At 38.6% G+C, this 17,944-nt stretch overlaps 1 protein-coding gene and 2 long non-coding RNA genes across 4 annotated transcripts; all 3 read left to right on the forward strand.

Moving 5' to 3' along the window:
* The first annotated feature begins 2,487 nt into the window (after positions 1-2,487).
* Positions 2,488-7,041, forward strand: LOC110893836. 2 transcript variants are annotated; one of them, XM_022140980.2, is made up of 3 exons: positions 2,488-3,185; positions 5,853-6,749; positions 6,833-7,041. In XM_022140980.2, exons 1-2 carry the CDS (start codon positions 2,884-2,886, stop codon positions 6,733-6,735), a joined length of 1,185 nt encoding a protein of 394 aa, XP_021996672.2. In that variant the 5' UTR covers positions 2,488-2,883; the 3' UTR covers positions 6,736-6,749; positions 6,833-7,041. The 2 variants fall into 2 exon arrangements, with proteins under 2 accessions (XP_021996672.2, XP_021996673.1); XM_022140981.2 differs by lacking the exons at positions 5,853-6,749; positions 6,833-7,041 and adding an exon at positions 4,166-4,401 and having other exon boundaries at positions 2,489-4,082.
* Positions 7,042-8,366: 1,325 nt separating this feature from the next.
* Positions 8,367-9,859, forward strand: LOC110896297. The gene is made up of 3 exons (XR_002567815.2): positions 8,367-9,554; positions 9,651-9,718; positions 9,801-9,859. It is a non-coding gene; the product is annotated as an uncharacterized LOC110896297 (long non-coding RNA).
* A 78-nt stretch (positions 9,860-9,937) lies between these two features.
* On the forward strand, positions 9,938-10,894 carry LOC110896296. The gene is made up of 5 exons (XR_002567814.2): positions 9,938-10,087; positions 10,185-10,252; positions 10,335-10,391; positions 10,491-10,627; positions 10,736-10,894. It is a non-coding gene; the product is annotated as an uncharacterized LOC110896296 (long non-coding RNA).
* Positions 10,895-17,944: the final 7,050 nt, after the last annotated feature.

Below are 17,944 nucleotides of genomic sequence, written 5' to 3' on the forward strand. Positions count from 1 at the left end.
GATATGGTATTTGAAGGTAAAAATCAGTAAATACATGTATGATGCTAGACCGGTGTCGAACCGAAAGTAACGGATTTTGAAAACGCCAAAAGGTAGGTACCAAATTGGTACCGAAAATTATTGGTATAGTAAATTTGGTACTACTGATACGATAGCGGTTTGATTACAGGATTTAATACGATTTGCTCATCAATAATCGAAATATCCAAGTTAATTTTACATGTTACAATTCATTCATTATAGAAAAAGACAAAAAAGAAAACAAAATAAGTTGTTGTGTATATAAAACTTTATCTAAATGGCGCAATTACTTGCGTTGCTACGTTCAGGGCCGGCCCAAGCCCAAGTATTTTGAGACTTGGGCCTTGGGCCACCAAATCTATCGGGCCTTAAGATTTAAAAAAAAATTATATATTATATGGGCATGAGCCTTGTCATTAAAAGGTTGTAGCCCAGTTGGCGCGCATGCCATCTGTGTACCTTAAGGGGGCGGGTTCGAATCTCATTTAGGTCAATCGACCATCTTTTATTATTTTTGGATAAGAAAAAAAAGGCAAGAATGGCCCCAATTTTGAAACTTGCTTTAGGCCTCTAAAATGGTTGAGCCGACCCTAGCTTCGTTGCTATAGGATTTGATGACCTTAGTACCAAACGGTACCGAAAATATCGTTACCGAAAATCACCAAAAGTGGGTACCGGTACCGATTATACTTGGTACGGTACCGGTATTTGAGGGTAAAAACCGGTGAATACCGGTGCCGAACCGATACCAAAAATGTCAAAAGTTGGTATTGGTTGGTACTGGTACGGTATCGATATTTGAGGGTAAAAACCGCTGAATATCGGTGCCGAACTGATACCAAAAATGTCAAAAGTCGGTACCGAATATACCCGGTTTGATAAATTTGATACCGGTACCGGTATCTGATACTGTACGGTTCGGTACCGCTTGGTACTGGTACGGTACAGGTATTTGAGGGTAAAAACGCCTGAATACCGGTGCCGAACCGATACCGAAAATGTCAAAAGTCAGTACCGAATATATCTGGTTTGATAAATCTAATACCGGTACCGGTATCGAATACCATTTGTTTGTACCCTTTATGGTGTTACTATTCATTCTGTTGTAGTTTTAATATATAGAAGATTTTCTACATAAAGATACAAATTATATTAAATACCAATTGGTATCAGAAATAACGAATTTTTGTGGATGACTTAGGGGAGTGGGGGTGGTCCGTTATGGACTGCCCATCACGAGTGATAGTATCACGAACACCGCCGCCACCATAGTTATAACGAGTGATAGTTATAACGCGTGGATTTTATCACGCATTGAAGAATTGTTGAATGTATGTGTATGACTTGTACATTGTGTATTAATACTTGTACATTGGAATCCCATCACTAGTGATGACCACCGCCACTAAAGAATGCTTGTGAGTGATAGAATAGTGGTTGCTGACATGGCGGAACATGATTGGATGTTTGTGAGTGATGGAATTTCATCACTAGTGACCACCCCCACTCCACTTAATACATACAAGTTGGATATTGAGGTGGGTAGCATCAACGAGTTTTCGTGAAGACAAAACTCAAATGTTACAATTGCCAAATGTCTTGGTCAATAGCATACTTTTAATGAGTTTCCCTTAACTAATTATCATCTTAAACCCTTCATTTGTTCCTTCTTTCTATATATACATGGTTTGTAAAACTACAAGTTATACTCAACTCTTTCTCAAAACTAATCCCAACTTCAACGTATCTTGATCAAAAACTCATTTCTTTCCTGGAAGCTAGGAACATAGCTATGGCTTTCATTAATACCATAGAGTACCTCGATCTTATGCGTCGACTAAACCAAACCCAAACTCCTGACGATGTTGTAAGAAACTTGACAAGGTTCAAGATCTCTATATACGAATCAGATCTCGAGAAAAAGTATGGCGAACCTCTGGAAGTGATTGGGTACTACATCATTTTCGCATCCCTGTGTTGCATCATTGCAATGGGGTTTGATTTAGCACATGGTATTATGAGCAAAAGGCTATGGTTCCCGGTTAAATACTTTCCTCTTAATGTTGTACACTCTCGCCGGGATAACTATAGCAATGAAGTGATTCTATGCCTGGTGTTGTGGACCAAGTGGCAAAGGTCGGAAGCATCGCCTTCATGTGTACCATAATGGCTAATTTCTTCCCTTCTCTAGCAACCATGAACAGCAATGAGCTTTTGACAAACGTCATAGCTTTGGGTGTTCTAGTAATAACCTTGGTGGTAAATATTTGCATCCAAATATCTACTGGTGTTGTTGGAAATATTCCCAACAATAAGTTTGATATTGAATTACTTAAAGATGTATATGACTTTGAATATGAGGCAACGGAATTATGGTCTCTTAATAATCAGGATCAGCAATTGACAGCAATAGCCATACTCGATGTGGCTTTGTTGCTCTTGTTGTTGATAATACAAACAAATTATAGAACTAAAATACCAAGAAGTTCATGAAAAAGAATTAATAGACAACCTTCACTCAACCGGAAAGTTATTAACCGTTGAGAAGCTACACCAGCAAGTGAGCAAGTACTGGATCATGGCAGGAAGTGCAGCCCCCAATTCATCTCAGCATGCTCTGTGACAACCACTGCTTCTGGGGTAATATGTGTTTTAACCTTTCTCTTGCACGGTGTTACTGTGTTGTGGACAATTGCTTTATGTACAGATCCGGATTCAAATCCTACTAAACCCTATGATTCAGCATATAATGGGTCCACGTTAGGTATTTTCATAGTACAATCTATCGGAATCATACTTGGTACAGTTGCACCATTTGCTAGATGTTTTGCATCCATAAGCTTTAAGCTGTCCATTAAAAGCATGTTTAAAGTAGAGAAATACTGGTTTCAAAAGTTACTAGACTGGAAATATGGAAGTATTTCACTCCCATTACTTCGTATTTCATTCCCATTTGGTAAACACAAATCCAAGGTGGTCATCAGGACTTTGAAAGACGTAGTTCTCCACTTTTGTATAATACTTCAGGTGGTAGTTGTGGTAGTATGCAAGATAATAGTGTTGGTCCCCTTTCCCCTTACAATATGTTTGCGTTGTTTGAAGTGGTTATTTCGGGCGGTGTTTAGTTCAGGGGGGAAAACGAATGAAAACACAGAACAACGCAAATATGTTTTGCAAGTTGGAAATGAAAACCAGCTTGCTGAGAGCACATTGAAAAGTTTATTAAAATCTCTCAGCGAATTGATCAAAAAGAGTGAAAAGAAAGAACCCAAACGTCTCTTAAATCTAATTAAAGAAAACCCCAATAAAAATTTTCAAGGAGTTAGAATGTTCGACAAGGACGATCATCATGTTCAGTGTTCACCATCAAAAGTAGAATATCAAGATTGTTGGAGCTTAACAGTGGTAACGCTAACAACCATTGCCATTACTCTTCCTAACATTGAAAAGGCGAAACGTGATAGCTTGTTGAAAAGTGTGCGGCAAGGCCTTGAATACGTTACACTTGTAGAAGAAACGCTCGATCTTAATGTCAGCATTCAAAACGCCGCAAAAATATTGTGGGAAGAGGTTGATTTCCGTCACAAATGGTTAGGAAGCAAGTTGAAAAAAATTGCTTCTCAAGTGAATAAAGGTGGTGCCCAAGTAGATGCAAATCTTCAAATTGTTCAGTTGTTCTTGAAGAAAGCTACATCCAAGATCGAGAAAGGGAGGGGAAGTCCGAATATTTGTGCAAACTCAATGTCTGGTGTCACTGAAAGCATCATTAGAGACAAAGAAAGCCACAAGAAATTATTCGATGAATTATCATCAAGGATCACCGACATAATGGCTGCATGTCTCACCAACCTACCTCAAGCCATAGCAAAGAAGTGCCACACTAGTGTGATAGAGAAAAGAGAGGAAAGTGTCAAAGTTGCAGTCAAACTTCTAGGTGAGACTAAGAAGATAATCAACATCCTTCAAGAAGATTACGATATTCCAAATATGGAACCAAAAGACTTGCCATTTATTGATAAATGGTGTGCTTATTTAAGTGGACCCTGAATCACAGTAATGAAGTAAGTTCATTTAGATTTCCCTCTAACATTGCTTTCTAAGCATACATATATAATTGTTGTACTAACACTTTTTTATGTACCAGAGTGCCAAGCTAATATGATTCATATGGACCACACCTATTCCTCAAAGTAAATCTGATGAGATCAAGATCGAATTAATATGATCTTTCTAAAAATTGTGTTGTATTTTGGTTTATAGTTAATTTGTAAAGTTGTAACAAGTTCTTCTGGTGAAGTCCTTGTTTGTAATAATGTGCCCTATCTATATTTTCCTACATGTAAGATATATTTTGCTCGTTATATGTATTTTATTTTTGGTGTGGTTTAAGGAGTGTTTCAAATTATTTCATATGTGTTGGTTTTAGTTGTTTGATCAATCTTTATACACGTGGAGGATAAAAGTTAGGTGTAAGTCCCTAAGGTGTCACAAATGGATCAAACAAGATCAAATTTCACTAGAAAATCGTGCGGAATCCGATCTCTATCTCAACACGTACATACATCTTGAATTGCACTATCTATCTTAGGACTAGTTTTGATTACCTATTGTCAAAGCAGATCAATCTAGCATTGGAGCCAAAGAACAGTTGCATTCAGATCCCCTCCAAAACATATTGAGGAAATTTTTCTCGTTGTACACGGGAGATTTGATTATACCCTGTTTGAAGTATTAGGATTTTATTTACCGGTTTAGTTTCATCATAGTTCTAAGAGCTGAGACTGAGAGCCTACATTATAAACTCAAACATAACAATCATCTCCTCTATAAGATGCAATCCCATGGCTTTGAAATTTCACTTGTCTAAAAGTGTCCCAAAAAGCCTGTTCTAGAAATGATGGTTCACATTCCAGCAAAACAACGAAAACATATCAACAAGATTCCAGCAAAAGAGAAAACCAAATATGTACACATGTTGTAATGCATCAAATCAATGACAATAATAATTTGTTCATGGGTGAAAAAAATGAAATACAACCTGAGTTCTTATATTCCACGAATAATCTTACATGGGTGAAAACATAATAATCAAAACCTCAACAGGTTGCAACTGTTAGATTGATGTAGTGAGTAGTACGATAATGAAGATCAAACACGTTGATTCTGTGAATACCCGTGTCGTTCTTCCCCAACCCCAAAATTCAACCCAAAGGGCTCGGAATTTGAAGTGAAAAAACTGTTTTCTCAAAATTCAATTCTGATTGATCAAATGACTAGGGCAATACATAAATAGAGACAGAAATTCGAAACGGGCCTAAAAAAGACAACGGGCCAAACACAAGCCCAAAAACAAAAAGCCCAAAATACTTGAAAAAACATAAAAATGGAAAAAAACTAATAGAAATAAGCGTTTTTTCAGCCCGGACGATGACCCAAACCGCCGTAGGCATTTGCAACAAGATAGAGCTCGTTCTCTCGTTCGTTTTGACTGGTCACACGCCCAAAACGGACCCCCGTAGCCCAAGTTAGAGCCATTTCAGTGAAGCCCCTTTTGTGACGCGATCTTGGGCCTCCAAATACAGGATGGCCCGCTCTTCCACGCTTGGGCCCGCATCATAGATATATATGGATTCATATATGTCCGGCATTTATATCTATACTACTTTATAAAGCATATAGGAAGGATAGAATGGTCTTTTGCCACTTTACAACTCTTTAAAAGCCAAAAAGATTTTCTTTCTACTTTATTTTCGATCGTACGATGTTGGAGCTCAAGTCTTCGTTACCTCGAACTGACTAAATCTTCATTATGAAAACACAGAACAACGCAAATATGTTTTGCAAGTTGGAAATGAAAACCAGCTTGCTGAGAGCACATTGAAAAGTTTATTAAAATCTCTCAGCGAATTGATCAAAAAGAGTGAAAAGAAAGAACCCAAACGTCTCTTAAATCTAATTAAAGAAAACCCCAATAAAAATTTTCAAGGAGTTAGAATGTTCGACAAGGACGATCATCATGTTCAGTGTTCACCATCAAAAGTAGAATATCAAGATTGTTGGAGCTTAACAGTGGTAACGCTAACAACCATTGCCATTACTCTTCCTAACATTGAAAAGGCGAAACGTGATAGCTTGTTGAAAAGTGTGCGGCAAGGCCTTGAATACGTTACACTTGTAGAAGAAACGCTCGATCTTAATGTCAGCATTCAAAACGCCGCAAAAATATTGTGGGAAGAGGTTGATTTCCGTCACAAATGGTTAGGAAGCAAGTTGAAAAAAATTGCTTCTCAAGTGAATAAAGGTGGTGCCCAAGTAGATGCAAATCTTCAAATTGTTCAGTTGTTCTTGAAGAAAGCTACATCCAAGATCGAGAAAGGGAGGGGAAGTCCGAATATTTGTGCAAACTCAATGTCTGGTGTCACTGAAAGCATCATTAGAGACAAAGAAAGCCACAAGAAATTATTCGATGAATTATCATCAAGGATCACCGACATAATGGCTGCATGTCTCACCAACCTACCTCAAGCCATAGCAAAGAAGTGCCACACTAGTGTGATAGAGAAAAGAGAGGAAAGTGTCAAAGTTGCAGTCAAACTTCTAGGTGAGACTAAGAAGATAATCAACATCCTTCAAGAAGATTACGATATTCCAAATATGGAACCAAAAGACTTGCCATTTATTGATAAATGGTGTGCTTATTTAAGTGGACCCTGAATCACAGTAATGAAGTAAGTTCATTTAGATTTCCCTCTAACATTGCTTTCTAAGCATACATATATAATTGTTGTACTAACACTTTTTTATGTACCAGAGTGCCAAGCTAATATGATTCATATGGACCACACCTATTCCTCAAAGTAAATCTGATGAGATCAAGATCGAATTAATATGATCTTTCTAAAAATTGTGTTGTATTTTGGTTTATAGTTAATTTGTAAAGTTGTAACAAGTTCTTCTGGTGAAGTCCTTGTTTGTAATAATGTGCCCTATCTATATTTTCCTACATGTAAGATATATTTTGCTCGTTATATGTATTTTATTTTTGGTGTGGTTTAAGGAGTGTTTCAAATTATTTCATATGTGTTGGTTTTAGTTGTTTGATCAATCTTTATACACGTGGAGGATAAAAGTTAGGTGTAAGTCCCTAAGGTGTCACAAATGGATCAAACAAGATCAAATTTCACTAGAAAATCGTGCGGAATCCGATCTCTATCTCAACACGTACATACATCTTGAATTGCACTATCTATCTTAGGACTAGTTTTGATTACCTATTGTCAAAGCAGATCAATCTAGCATTGGAGCCAAAGAACAGTTGCATTCAGATCCCCTCCAAAACATATTGAGGAAATTTTTCTCGTTGTACACGGGAGATTTGATTATACCCTGTTTGAAGTATTAGGATTTTATTTACCGGTTTAGTTTCATCATAGTTCTAAGAGCTGAGACTGAGAGCCTACATTATAAACTCAAACATAACAATCATCTCCTCTATAAGATGCAATCCCATGGCTTTGAAATTTCACTTGTCTAAAAGTGTCCCAAAAAGCCTGTTCTAGAAATGATGGTTCACATTCCAGCAAAACAACGAAAACATATCAACAAGATTCCAGCAAAAGAGAAAACCAAATATGTACACATGTTGTAATGCATCAAATCAATGACAATAATAATTTGTTCATGGGTGAAAAAAATGAAATACAACCTGAGTTCTTATATTCCACGAATAATCTTACATGGGTGAAAACATAATAATCAAAACCTCAACAGGTTGCAACTGTTAGATTGATGTAGTGAGTAGTACGATAATGAAGATCAAACACGTTGATTCTGTGAATACCCGTGTCGTTCTTCCCCAACCCCAAAATTCAACCCAAAGGGCTCGGAATTTGAAGTGAAAAAACTGTTTTCTCAAAATTCAATTCTGATTGATCAAATGACTAGGGCAATACATAAATAGAGACAGAAATTCGAAACGGGCCTAAAAAAGACAACGGGCCAAACACAAGCCCAAAAACAAAAAGCCCAAAATACTTGAAAAAACATAAAAATGGAAAAAAACTAATAGAAATAAGCGTTTTTTCAGCCCGGACGATGACCCAAACCGCCGTAGGCATTTGCAACAAGATAGAGCTCGTTCTCTCGTTCGTTTTGACTGGTCACACGCCCAAAACGGACCCCCGTAACCCAAGTTAGAGCCATTTCAGTGAAGCCCCTTTTGTGACGCGATCTTGGGCCTCCAAATACAGGATGGCCCGCTCTTCCACGCTTGGGCCCGCATCATAGATATATATGGATTCATATATGTCCGGCATTTATATCTATACTACTTTATAAAGCATATAGGAAGGATAGAATGGTCTTTTGCCACTTTACAACTCTTTAAAGCCCATTGTACAAACCTCTTAAGCACAAGTGTTGAAAACTTGTTTTCAACACCTGATGATACCACGCGGATCTACTTGACCCGGTTTTTGTTTGATGGATCCAATATATTCGTATTATCACAGTTTACAACCACAATTTCATCCGCCGCTCCACATTTCTTTCACTTTCTAAACCCTAGATCCTCCACCGCATAACTGAAGCACCTCCACCGCATAACTGAAGCACCTCCACCGCACCTCCACCGCACCTCCACCGCTCATCCATGGAACCTGTCTTTGCCATCACCGTCTTCTCCCCTTTCATCCATGGAACAGGTCATGTTTTTAACCCTATTTTGTACGTTTTTTTTTTAATCTTTGTCAGATCTGTGATAATACTTTTAGATCTGTTTTAATACTTTTAGATTTGTGATAATACTTTTAGATCTGTGATAATACTTTTAGATCTGTGATAATACTTTTAGATCTGTGTTGGTTTTGTGATTATTTTAATGTTCTGTGAACACCGTCTTCTCCCCTTTCATCCATGGAACAGGTCATGTTTTTAACCCTATTTTGTACGTTTTTTTTAATCTTTGTCAGATCTGTGATAATACTTTTAGATCTGTTTTAATACTTTTAGATTTGTGATAATACTTTTAGATCTGTGATAATACTTTTAGATCTGTGATAATACTTTTAGATCTGTGTTGGTTTTGTGATTATTTTAATGTTCTGTGAATGGATCAACATTAGGGCTTTTTGTTTGATAATTAGGGCTTTGTCAGATCTGTGAATGGACCAATTTTAATTTCTTGCATTAGGGCTTTGTCAGATCTGTGATAATACTTTTAGATCTGTTTTAATACTTTTAGATCTGTGATAATACTTTTAGATCTGTGAATCTGTGATAATTCTTTTAGATCTATGATAATACTTTTAGATGTGTGATAATACTTTTAGATCTGTGTTGGTTTTGTGATTATTTTAATGTTCTGTGAGATTTATAGAGAAAACGTAATTTCTGTTTCATAATTAGGGCTTTTTGTTTGATCTAATCGGTTACTGAATTATGGTTTTGTTTGTAAGGAGAATCCGATTGCAAGCTCACCGGCGAAGGAAGCATACAGGAATCGGCTGGCGGACAGCCTCAACATGGGAGTTATGGTGAGTGCATGCACATACCAAATAGTCATCGCTTAATATGATTTAAATTTGAATCTCTCTAATTAAAAGTAGTTTTGCTGTTACTTTGTTTTTTAGGATTGGTTTGATCCAATTGCTGATTCGACTACTAGCCATCTCGATCTGATTCCCCACATGGTTTAGGGGTAATTGATTTTGTTTTTGACGTTTAAAGGTTTTAAAAATCATTGAATTTTGTATTAAATGGGAATTTCGACATCATTTCAGGAGAAGTTTAAAACAACAGGACTATGGAAGGATATACGGTGCTACATTGACAGTCAAGTGAGACCCCATCTCTTTGTTTAAAGTTCAAACACATAATTTGTTTTCAGTTTTTAATTTTCAATGAATTATACGAAAACGTAATTTCTGTTTCATAATTAGGGCTTTTTGTTTGATCTAATCGGTTACTGAATTATGGTTTTGTTTGTAAGGAGAATCCGATTGCAAGCTCACCGGCGAAGGAAGCATACAGGAATCGGCTGGCGGACAGCCTCAACATGGGAGTTATGGTGAGTGCATGCACATACCAAATAGTCATCGCTTAATATGATTTAAATTTGAATCTCTCTAATTAAAAGTAGTTTTGCCGTTACTTTGTTTTTTTAGGATTGGTTTGATCCAATTGCTGATTCGACTACTAGCCATCTCGATCTGATTCCCCACATGGTTTAGGGGTAATTGATTTTGTTTTTGACGTTTAAAGGTTTTAAAAATCATTGAATTTTGTATTAAATGGGAATTTCGACATCATTTCAGGAGAAGTTTAAAACAACAGGACTATGGAAGGATATACGGTGCTACATTGACAGTCAAGTGAGACCCCATCTCTTTGTTTAAAGTTCAAACACATAATTTGTTTTCAGTTTTTAATTTTCAATGAATTATACTAATTGTGATACTCTTATTGTGCAGCTCTACGGTTTGTAGGTTGAAGTTTGCTTAACACGCTTCAACCGTCGAACTTGGTGCGGCTCAATTGAATAAGGAATGAAGTAGGTAATGTACCTAGAATCTTGGCAGAAGGAAGCGACTGGAGTTTGTTTTTTAAGGTATTTACCGATTTTATTTACTTAATATTTAATGCATCTTTCCTGTTGTCATCGTATAACGTATTTATTTGTTCATGAGCTTTTTGTTTCTTGCCCCTTCTCCTGCAGGTAGTAATTTCAATCTATCTTTTCAAGTTGCTTGTGGTGAACAACTTTCCCACATCAATGGGAGTAGGTATGATTTTTGCTCTTTTTCTCATTGCTTCATGCTAGGTGCTTGGCCGGTTAGGCGGGCTGTGTAACGGGCCAAAACTACGGGCAGGTCGACCCAAAACACGTTTCGAATGGTTTTGATAAATAATTAGGGTGTCCAATATAAGCACAGATTTTGTATCATTATTATAATATACTACTTTGAATAAACTGATTCAAAAATTTTATGTACTAAAAGTACACTTTGCACGGCTGTCGACCTATTTGACTTGCTTGCCACATTTTTTTAGCTAATTTATTGTTTGACCCGTTAGATATAAACATAGTCGGAATTGGATCGACCCGTTTGTAAGTGTTTGACCTGTTTGCTGTTACTTTGTTTTTTTAGGATTGTGTTGGTGCACTTGTGTCTGTACTTTGTCTGTATTCGGTCTGTATGTAAACGATGTCCTTGTCAGTCCTGTAAGTTGACAAAGTCAACCGTCCTCCTGGTTTGACTTAGTCAACAGTTGAAAGATGTACTGTGTCGAAGGATAAGAGGTCGAAGGATAATGTGGATCCTTCGACCTCATCGAAAGATATGGTTCGAATCATAGACCTCGAAAGGTAATCTTTCGAGGTCCTTGATGATCTTTCGAATACTTGGTCTTCGATAGATGATCCTTCGGACCATCTATCAGATCCTTCGATCAGACATGCTAGGCTGGGTATATATATACCCATGCAATGTTGAGTTTAAGACAGATGCACACAGAAAAGTCACACAGAGAGACACACAGCAGAGAGCATCCTGTCCGAAACACTCACACACTTTGAGAGTTTATAGAACATTTCTGTAAACATTGAGCTTGTAACCAAACCCTCATTGCATTAATACAAGTTGTGTTAATCGGTGAACTTGTGTGTTTGTTTCTCTACTTGCTACTAACTCGGTTTGCTTGCTAGCTTGGATTCCGCACTCGCTAGTAGGTTTGTATAACAAGGTTTAGGTTTGTTATCCTCCGTGAAAAAGGGACCTACAAGTGGTATCAGAGCTTTGGCTCTTTACCTTGTTTAAAACCGGGTTTTTACAAGTTTTGGTGTGTTGAAACACTTGGTTTTGCACCTGTTTTTCCTTAGTTTCTTGCATTTTCTTTGAGTAAAAACGTGTCTAAACTAACCGGGAGTGTTTAAAGTGGGGTTGGGTAACTTAAAAACTTGTTTTTGAGTGTTTTGGTGATTTCCGGCATACTCCGGTAACTATTCCGGTCACCGGACTGTGTGGATAAGATTGTCCATATTTGGTAAATTTTCAGGTCATTTCAAAGTTGGTAGAAATCTGTGTCAGACCTTATCTCCTTTTGCCGAAAGTTGACTTACCAACCTGTCACCTTTTCACCAACCCATCACTTTGTGCCAGTGTGTCAGAACCTCTCGAAAGATATCCTTCGACCTCGAAAGACTATCTTTCGATCAAAGAAGGCTCGAAAGATTATTATCCTTCGACCCATCCTTCGAAGTCCGAAGCATATCTTTCGATAAAGGAATCTTTTCGAAAGACAGGTGTCCGAAAGATAAGGATTTAACTCGAAAGATAAGGATCTTTCAAAGGGGAATCCTTCGAGTTCTTGAATCTTTCAAAATCATCGTTCGAGATTCAACAGTGATCTTTCGAGCACTGTTGATCCTTCGAACAAGATTTGATCTTTCGAAGTGTGGTCTGTTTATTGCTAACAAGTTTCTGTTTTCTTTTAAGATCTTTCGAACTAGGGTCCTTCGACTGTGTGTGATCTTTCGGGTGCTCATCATCTTTCGTGACTTGAACATAGATGAATCCGAGTTGGTGGGGAAATCCGGCTCCAGACAGTGGAAAATACATGAATACCAGTCAATCTCCATCATGGGCCGAATCTCCGGTATCTACATCCTCACAAACAAATGCCACTCCAGCTAGTCAATGGGCGTTTGTTTCAAATCAAACTCCGAGTATTCAAAGTCTTCTACTAAGCGAAAGTGAAACCGGAAGTTTGAACAGGCCTCCAAAGTTGATGCATCTTAATGAATATCCGGGGTGGGTTGATCGTTTCCATACATACATTCTTGGTCAAAATACAGAGTTGTGGTTGCGGTTCACTACGGAATTCGATCAATCTATCGAGGTTGCTGCTTCTTCGACAGCTACATTTGCCGATCTTCCTGATGATCAAAAGAAGACGTATGACTTAGAAAAGAAAGCATACGCTATTCTCACTCAAGCACTGAGCAAGGATATTTATCATCAGTTCGTCAGTTTCAAGACTACGAAGAAGCTGTGGGATGCATTGAAGACAAGAGGAGTAGGTAATGAAGCCACACGTCAACTACGACGAGATCTACTGAAGAAAGAATTCGATGGCTTCACATGTATGGATAAGGAGTCCTTGGGAGATATGACAAGCCGTTTCTATCACCTACTTACTGAGCTGACCAACTTTGAAGTCACAACGACTCCAACAGAGGTGGTAAAGAAGTTTGCCGATGCATTGCCTCCTCAATGGAATAACTTCCTGGAAATCTTGAAGTACAACGGAACGTTGAAAACTACAAATATCAACGATTTCGTGCAGCTTCTGGAGAACAAGGATCAGGAAGAAACGTTGAAGGCAAAGAGAGTTGCAGTGCCACAGAATCCAGAGATGTATTATGGCATCTCCACTTCTTCATCTGCAAAAGCCGGTTCACATGCTCCACTTCAAACGGCGTTTGTCACAAGCACGGATATGTATGGCAATCCAGTGCAAGTTCCTGTAAAGCCGCCTCCAACCACAGATCTGTATGGAAATCCAATACAACCACCTCCTCCTCCTCCTGCTCAACAACCACAATATGCGTGTTATGGAGGAACATCATCTGCTGCAGGTCAACAATCAAAGCCAAATACAGTACAGCTTGACACTTCAAGCTTCTCTAAAGTCAGTGTAGAAGTAGCTAAGGAACACATGGAGCTACTTAAAACTGTAGTGAGCGCGTACTGTGGGTTGATAGAAGGTCAGATTGGAAACATTAATCTGACACAAGAAGATTACAGGCAGATTGATAAGGAAGAGATGGACTTGATGGATATCAAGTGGGCCTTTGCGAGTGCTGTGAGAAGAGCAAAGGATTGGATGAAAAGTACTGGCAGAACCAGCTTGGAAAGTAAGCGAGACACCAAGTATGGGTTCGATAAGCAGGCTGTTAAGTGCTTCAACTGTGGTGAACGGGGCCACTTTAAAAGGGAATGTACAAAGCCAGCACAGCACGGGAATCAAAATCCCTTCAGAAACCGAGGCAACCAGCAGAATCAGAACAGAAACACTGAGCGTTCATTGGTGCCTGCAAATAACCAAACCAACCGAGCACTTGCAGTTCAGGTGGATGAAGGTTGTGACTGGTCAATCCAGTTGGGTGGTGATGCTCCTGATGGAACAGCATGTTTTGCTCAAATTGTGAAAGAGTTAGTTCACACCAGTGGTAGAGAATCTTCTGCCAGTGGTGGTGAATCATCTGAAGATGAAGACTCTTCTGGTTATAGCAGGAGTGCTGATGAAGAATCATCCAATTCTGGTGATGATCATATGGGTGAGACAACAAATGCAGCAATCGATGCAGATATTGATGAACTTTTGGAGGAAGCTGCAGCAGAAACTCAAAGAAGATCTATTCTGGTGGATCAAGCTGCTTATACTTCATCTTCTCTCCATTCAGCCTTTATGCCTAATGTCGAAGGTTCATCAAGTCAGGTATGTGTCGATGAACCCACTGCTGTTAATTGTGATGAATGTGCTAGGTTGCATGCTAGATGTGCTGATCTGGAGAAAAGTATGTCTGAGTTGCAAGGCAAACATGATGCTTTACAAGCTAGTTTGTTTGACTTGCAAGACAAACATACTACTGTGAATGAGAATTTGAGTGACTTGCAAAGTAAGCATGACGCTTTGCAAGAAAAATATGATGTGACCTTTCTCCACAATCAGAAATTGACTGTGGATCTCTCAAAATGCACAGAAGCCAATATGTTTCATGAAAACCATGAAAAAGAATTTAAGTCAATGATTGAAACATTAAAGAAAGATAAAACTGAATTGACAAAAATGGTTTCAAGAAAACAGACGGACATTAATTTGTATATCTCTCGTCTTGAAACAATGCAAAAAGAGATGGCTTGTGTGAAAACCGAAAGTGATGCGATCCAACTCAAGCTAGACAGTTATTTGAGCTCTAGCTATGTGTTAGATCACATCATTGATGTTCAGAAGGAAAAGAGAGATGTCACATGCATAGGCTACAAGAAGTGTCCACCACCAGTGAGACATAATTATGACGCCATGCCTGATGAAGAGGACAGGGTATTCTTTGAACCTTCTGTGCCTCTAGATGTTAAGGAGTTTGCTGCAGGACTCGGATACCAAAAGAAAGTATCCTCAGATTCAGATGTGTCAGCAGATACATTTGTGAGTGCTGAACAGAATCAAGATCCTCCAGTTGTGATTGAGGATGTTGATTCGTCTGATGATGAATCTGATGATACTGTCCCAGCAAAGTCTGATGCGGTAGTCAAAAATGAGGACATACCTCTTGAGAATCACATTCTATGTGATCCTCCTGTACAACCCGCTAAGACTATTGCAACTGAGTCCTCATCTGCAGAAGAGCCGGAGAGTGTGAATTTGCTGTACACTCTAGTTGGTGATGATAAAATTTACTCAGACAAAGATTTTCCCATTAAGAATGTTAATCAATCCTTAATCTGCAAAGTCTTTGAGAATTCGACGAGTAAGTTCTTGGGAAAGGCAGGACCTAAAGTTACAGTTACACAGTGTCCTCCTATTCCAAAGGCTGAAATTCGAAAACAATTTGGTAACAAGAAATTACCAACAGTGCCAACACAGCAAAATCACACCAAACCCAAAGGTAAAACACCGGCTCAAGCTAACAAGAAACCGAACCAAAAGAAGAAGAAAAAGGTTAACTTTGTGAAATCGACGGGAACGGACAAAATTGAAAAGTTTGAAAATCAATCTAACTTAGATTTTGTCAAGAAAGCTATTGTCGAGAAAAGAAATGAACCAAGCAGTTCAAAACCTAGTACCTCGGGTTCACAAAGTTCAACATCATCGGCTAGACGATCACATGATTCTTCGGGGTTTGTAGAACGAAGATCATGTTTTGAATGAGGAACCATTGGACATATTATTCGTAATTGTCCATATCTTCATAAACAAAAAGGAAAGGTTGATGATCCCCGTGGTAAGACTGACCGTAAGCCATCTGTTTCCACAAAACAAGATCCCCGACTTGTAAAAGAAAGGGAAAAGAAACAGAAACGCCAACAAGTCAAGAAGATTGAAAAAGCAATCAAAACTGATGTGGTTCAAAAACAATCTGTTGATGTAAAACCAGAAAATTCCAAAACTTCAAACAATCAAGAAGTTAAAATTTTAAAGAAAGACACTGGTAAAACAAAACAGACTTGGAAACCTAAATCGGTTACTGAATCAAGGGGACCATCACAATTCACCAACCATCAAAGACAAGAAGTTATTGTCATTGATGAAAATGGAAGACCCAAGACCACAATGGCTTGGGTCCCCATCTCCAACTAATTCATTTGAGTTCATGTGCAGGGTGCTTCAGGAGGAACTATCAGTAGTCATTGGATTGTTGATAGTGGGGCATCCAGGCACATGACAGGCGACATAAAGCTTCTCTACGACGTTAAATCTATTAGAGGAGGTTATGTTGCTTTTGCTGGAGATAAGGGTGGATATATAACGGGTGAAGGAATGATATCTAACGGGATTGTCAGCTTTGACAAGATCAATTTTGTGCAACAACTTGATCACAATCTTCTTAGTGTTTCTCAAATTTGTGACAAGAACTTTTCAGTACACTTTGATGCTAATGGATGTTATGTGCTGAAACCCGGCTTCAAAATTCCAAAAGAATGGATTCTCTTGTCGGCTCCAAGGATAAATGATTTGTACGTCCTTGACATGAGCCAAGCTATTACTACGTCTGCACAAGCAACTTGTTTCGTTTCCAAAGCCACAGAAAAAGACACTATCTCTTGGCACAGACGAATGGGTCACATTCACTTACGCAAAATGAATCATTTGGTTTCAAATGAATTGGTGAATGGTGTTCCCCTCAAAAATTTCCATCTTCAAGACGTCTGTGTTTCGTGCCAGAAAGGAAAGCAAACAAAGAAGAAGCACCCTACAAAGAAGATCAACACGGTGGCAGTTCCTCTTGAACGCTTGCACATGGATTTGTTCGGTCCTGTCAAGCACAAGAGTATTCGGGGTGATCAATACTGCCTCGTGGTTACTGATGATTATTCAAGATTTTCTTGGGTTGCGTTCATGGCACACAAGAGTGAAACCTTTGGCATCATCAAAAACTTGATCATTCAGATTGAGAATTTGTATAAGTTGAAGGTTAGGCGGATACGTAGCGACAATGGTACCGAATTTAAAAATCATTCCATGACGGAGTTCTGCACTTCAAAAGGTATTCTTCATGAGTTTAGTGCAGCTTATACTCCTCAACAGAATGGTGTCGCTGAACGTAAGAACCGCACATTGATCGAGACTGCTAGGAAAATGTTGGTAGAGTCACAGTTGCCCATTCCATTCTGGACTGAAGCTGTGGCCTCTGCATGTTACACATTGAAAAGAGTCCTTACAGTCAAAAGACACAACAAGACCTGCTTTGAGCTTCTTCAAAAACGGAAACCAGATTTGTCTTATCTCGAACCGTTTGGAGCTCCATGCACAATCATCGATCCTAATGGAAAGTTTGGGGCAAGAGCAATTGATGGATACTTTCTTGGGTATGCCACCCCTAACTTACGAGTCTGGAATCTAGAGACTAAAAGGGTCGAGGAATGGTCTGAGGTCAGAGTACAAAGGCACACCTTGCCAGTCAAAAATCCGGGTCAACCTTGGATGTTTGAGTATGATGACTTTTTCAATTCGATCAATGTTGAAGCCGTTGAAGAAAATGCTGCGGCTAGGATGTTTTTCGAGAGTGACAATGCAACAGTTTCACCGGTGGTTCGTCCAATTCTTGTTAATCAAGGACCATCTTCTTCGGTGAACAATAATACTCTCAACAATGAGGATTTTCATGATGCAAACGAATTGAACGAATCTTCAGAGGATG

This window comes from Helianthus annuus, chromosome 12 (assembly GCF_002127325.2).
Source record: "Helianthus annuus cultivar XRQ/B chromosome 12, HanXRQr2.0-SUNRISE, whole genome shotgun sequence".
NCBI classification, from domain to species: Eukaryota; Viridiplantae; Streptophyta; class Magnoliopsida; order Asterales; family Asteraceae; genus Helianthus; species Helianthus annuus.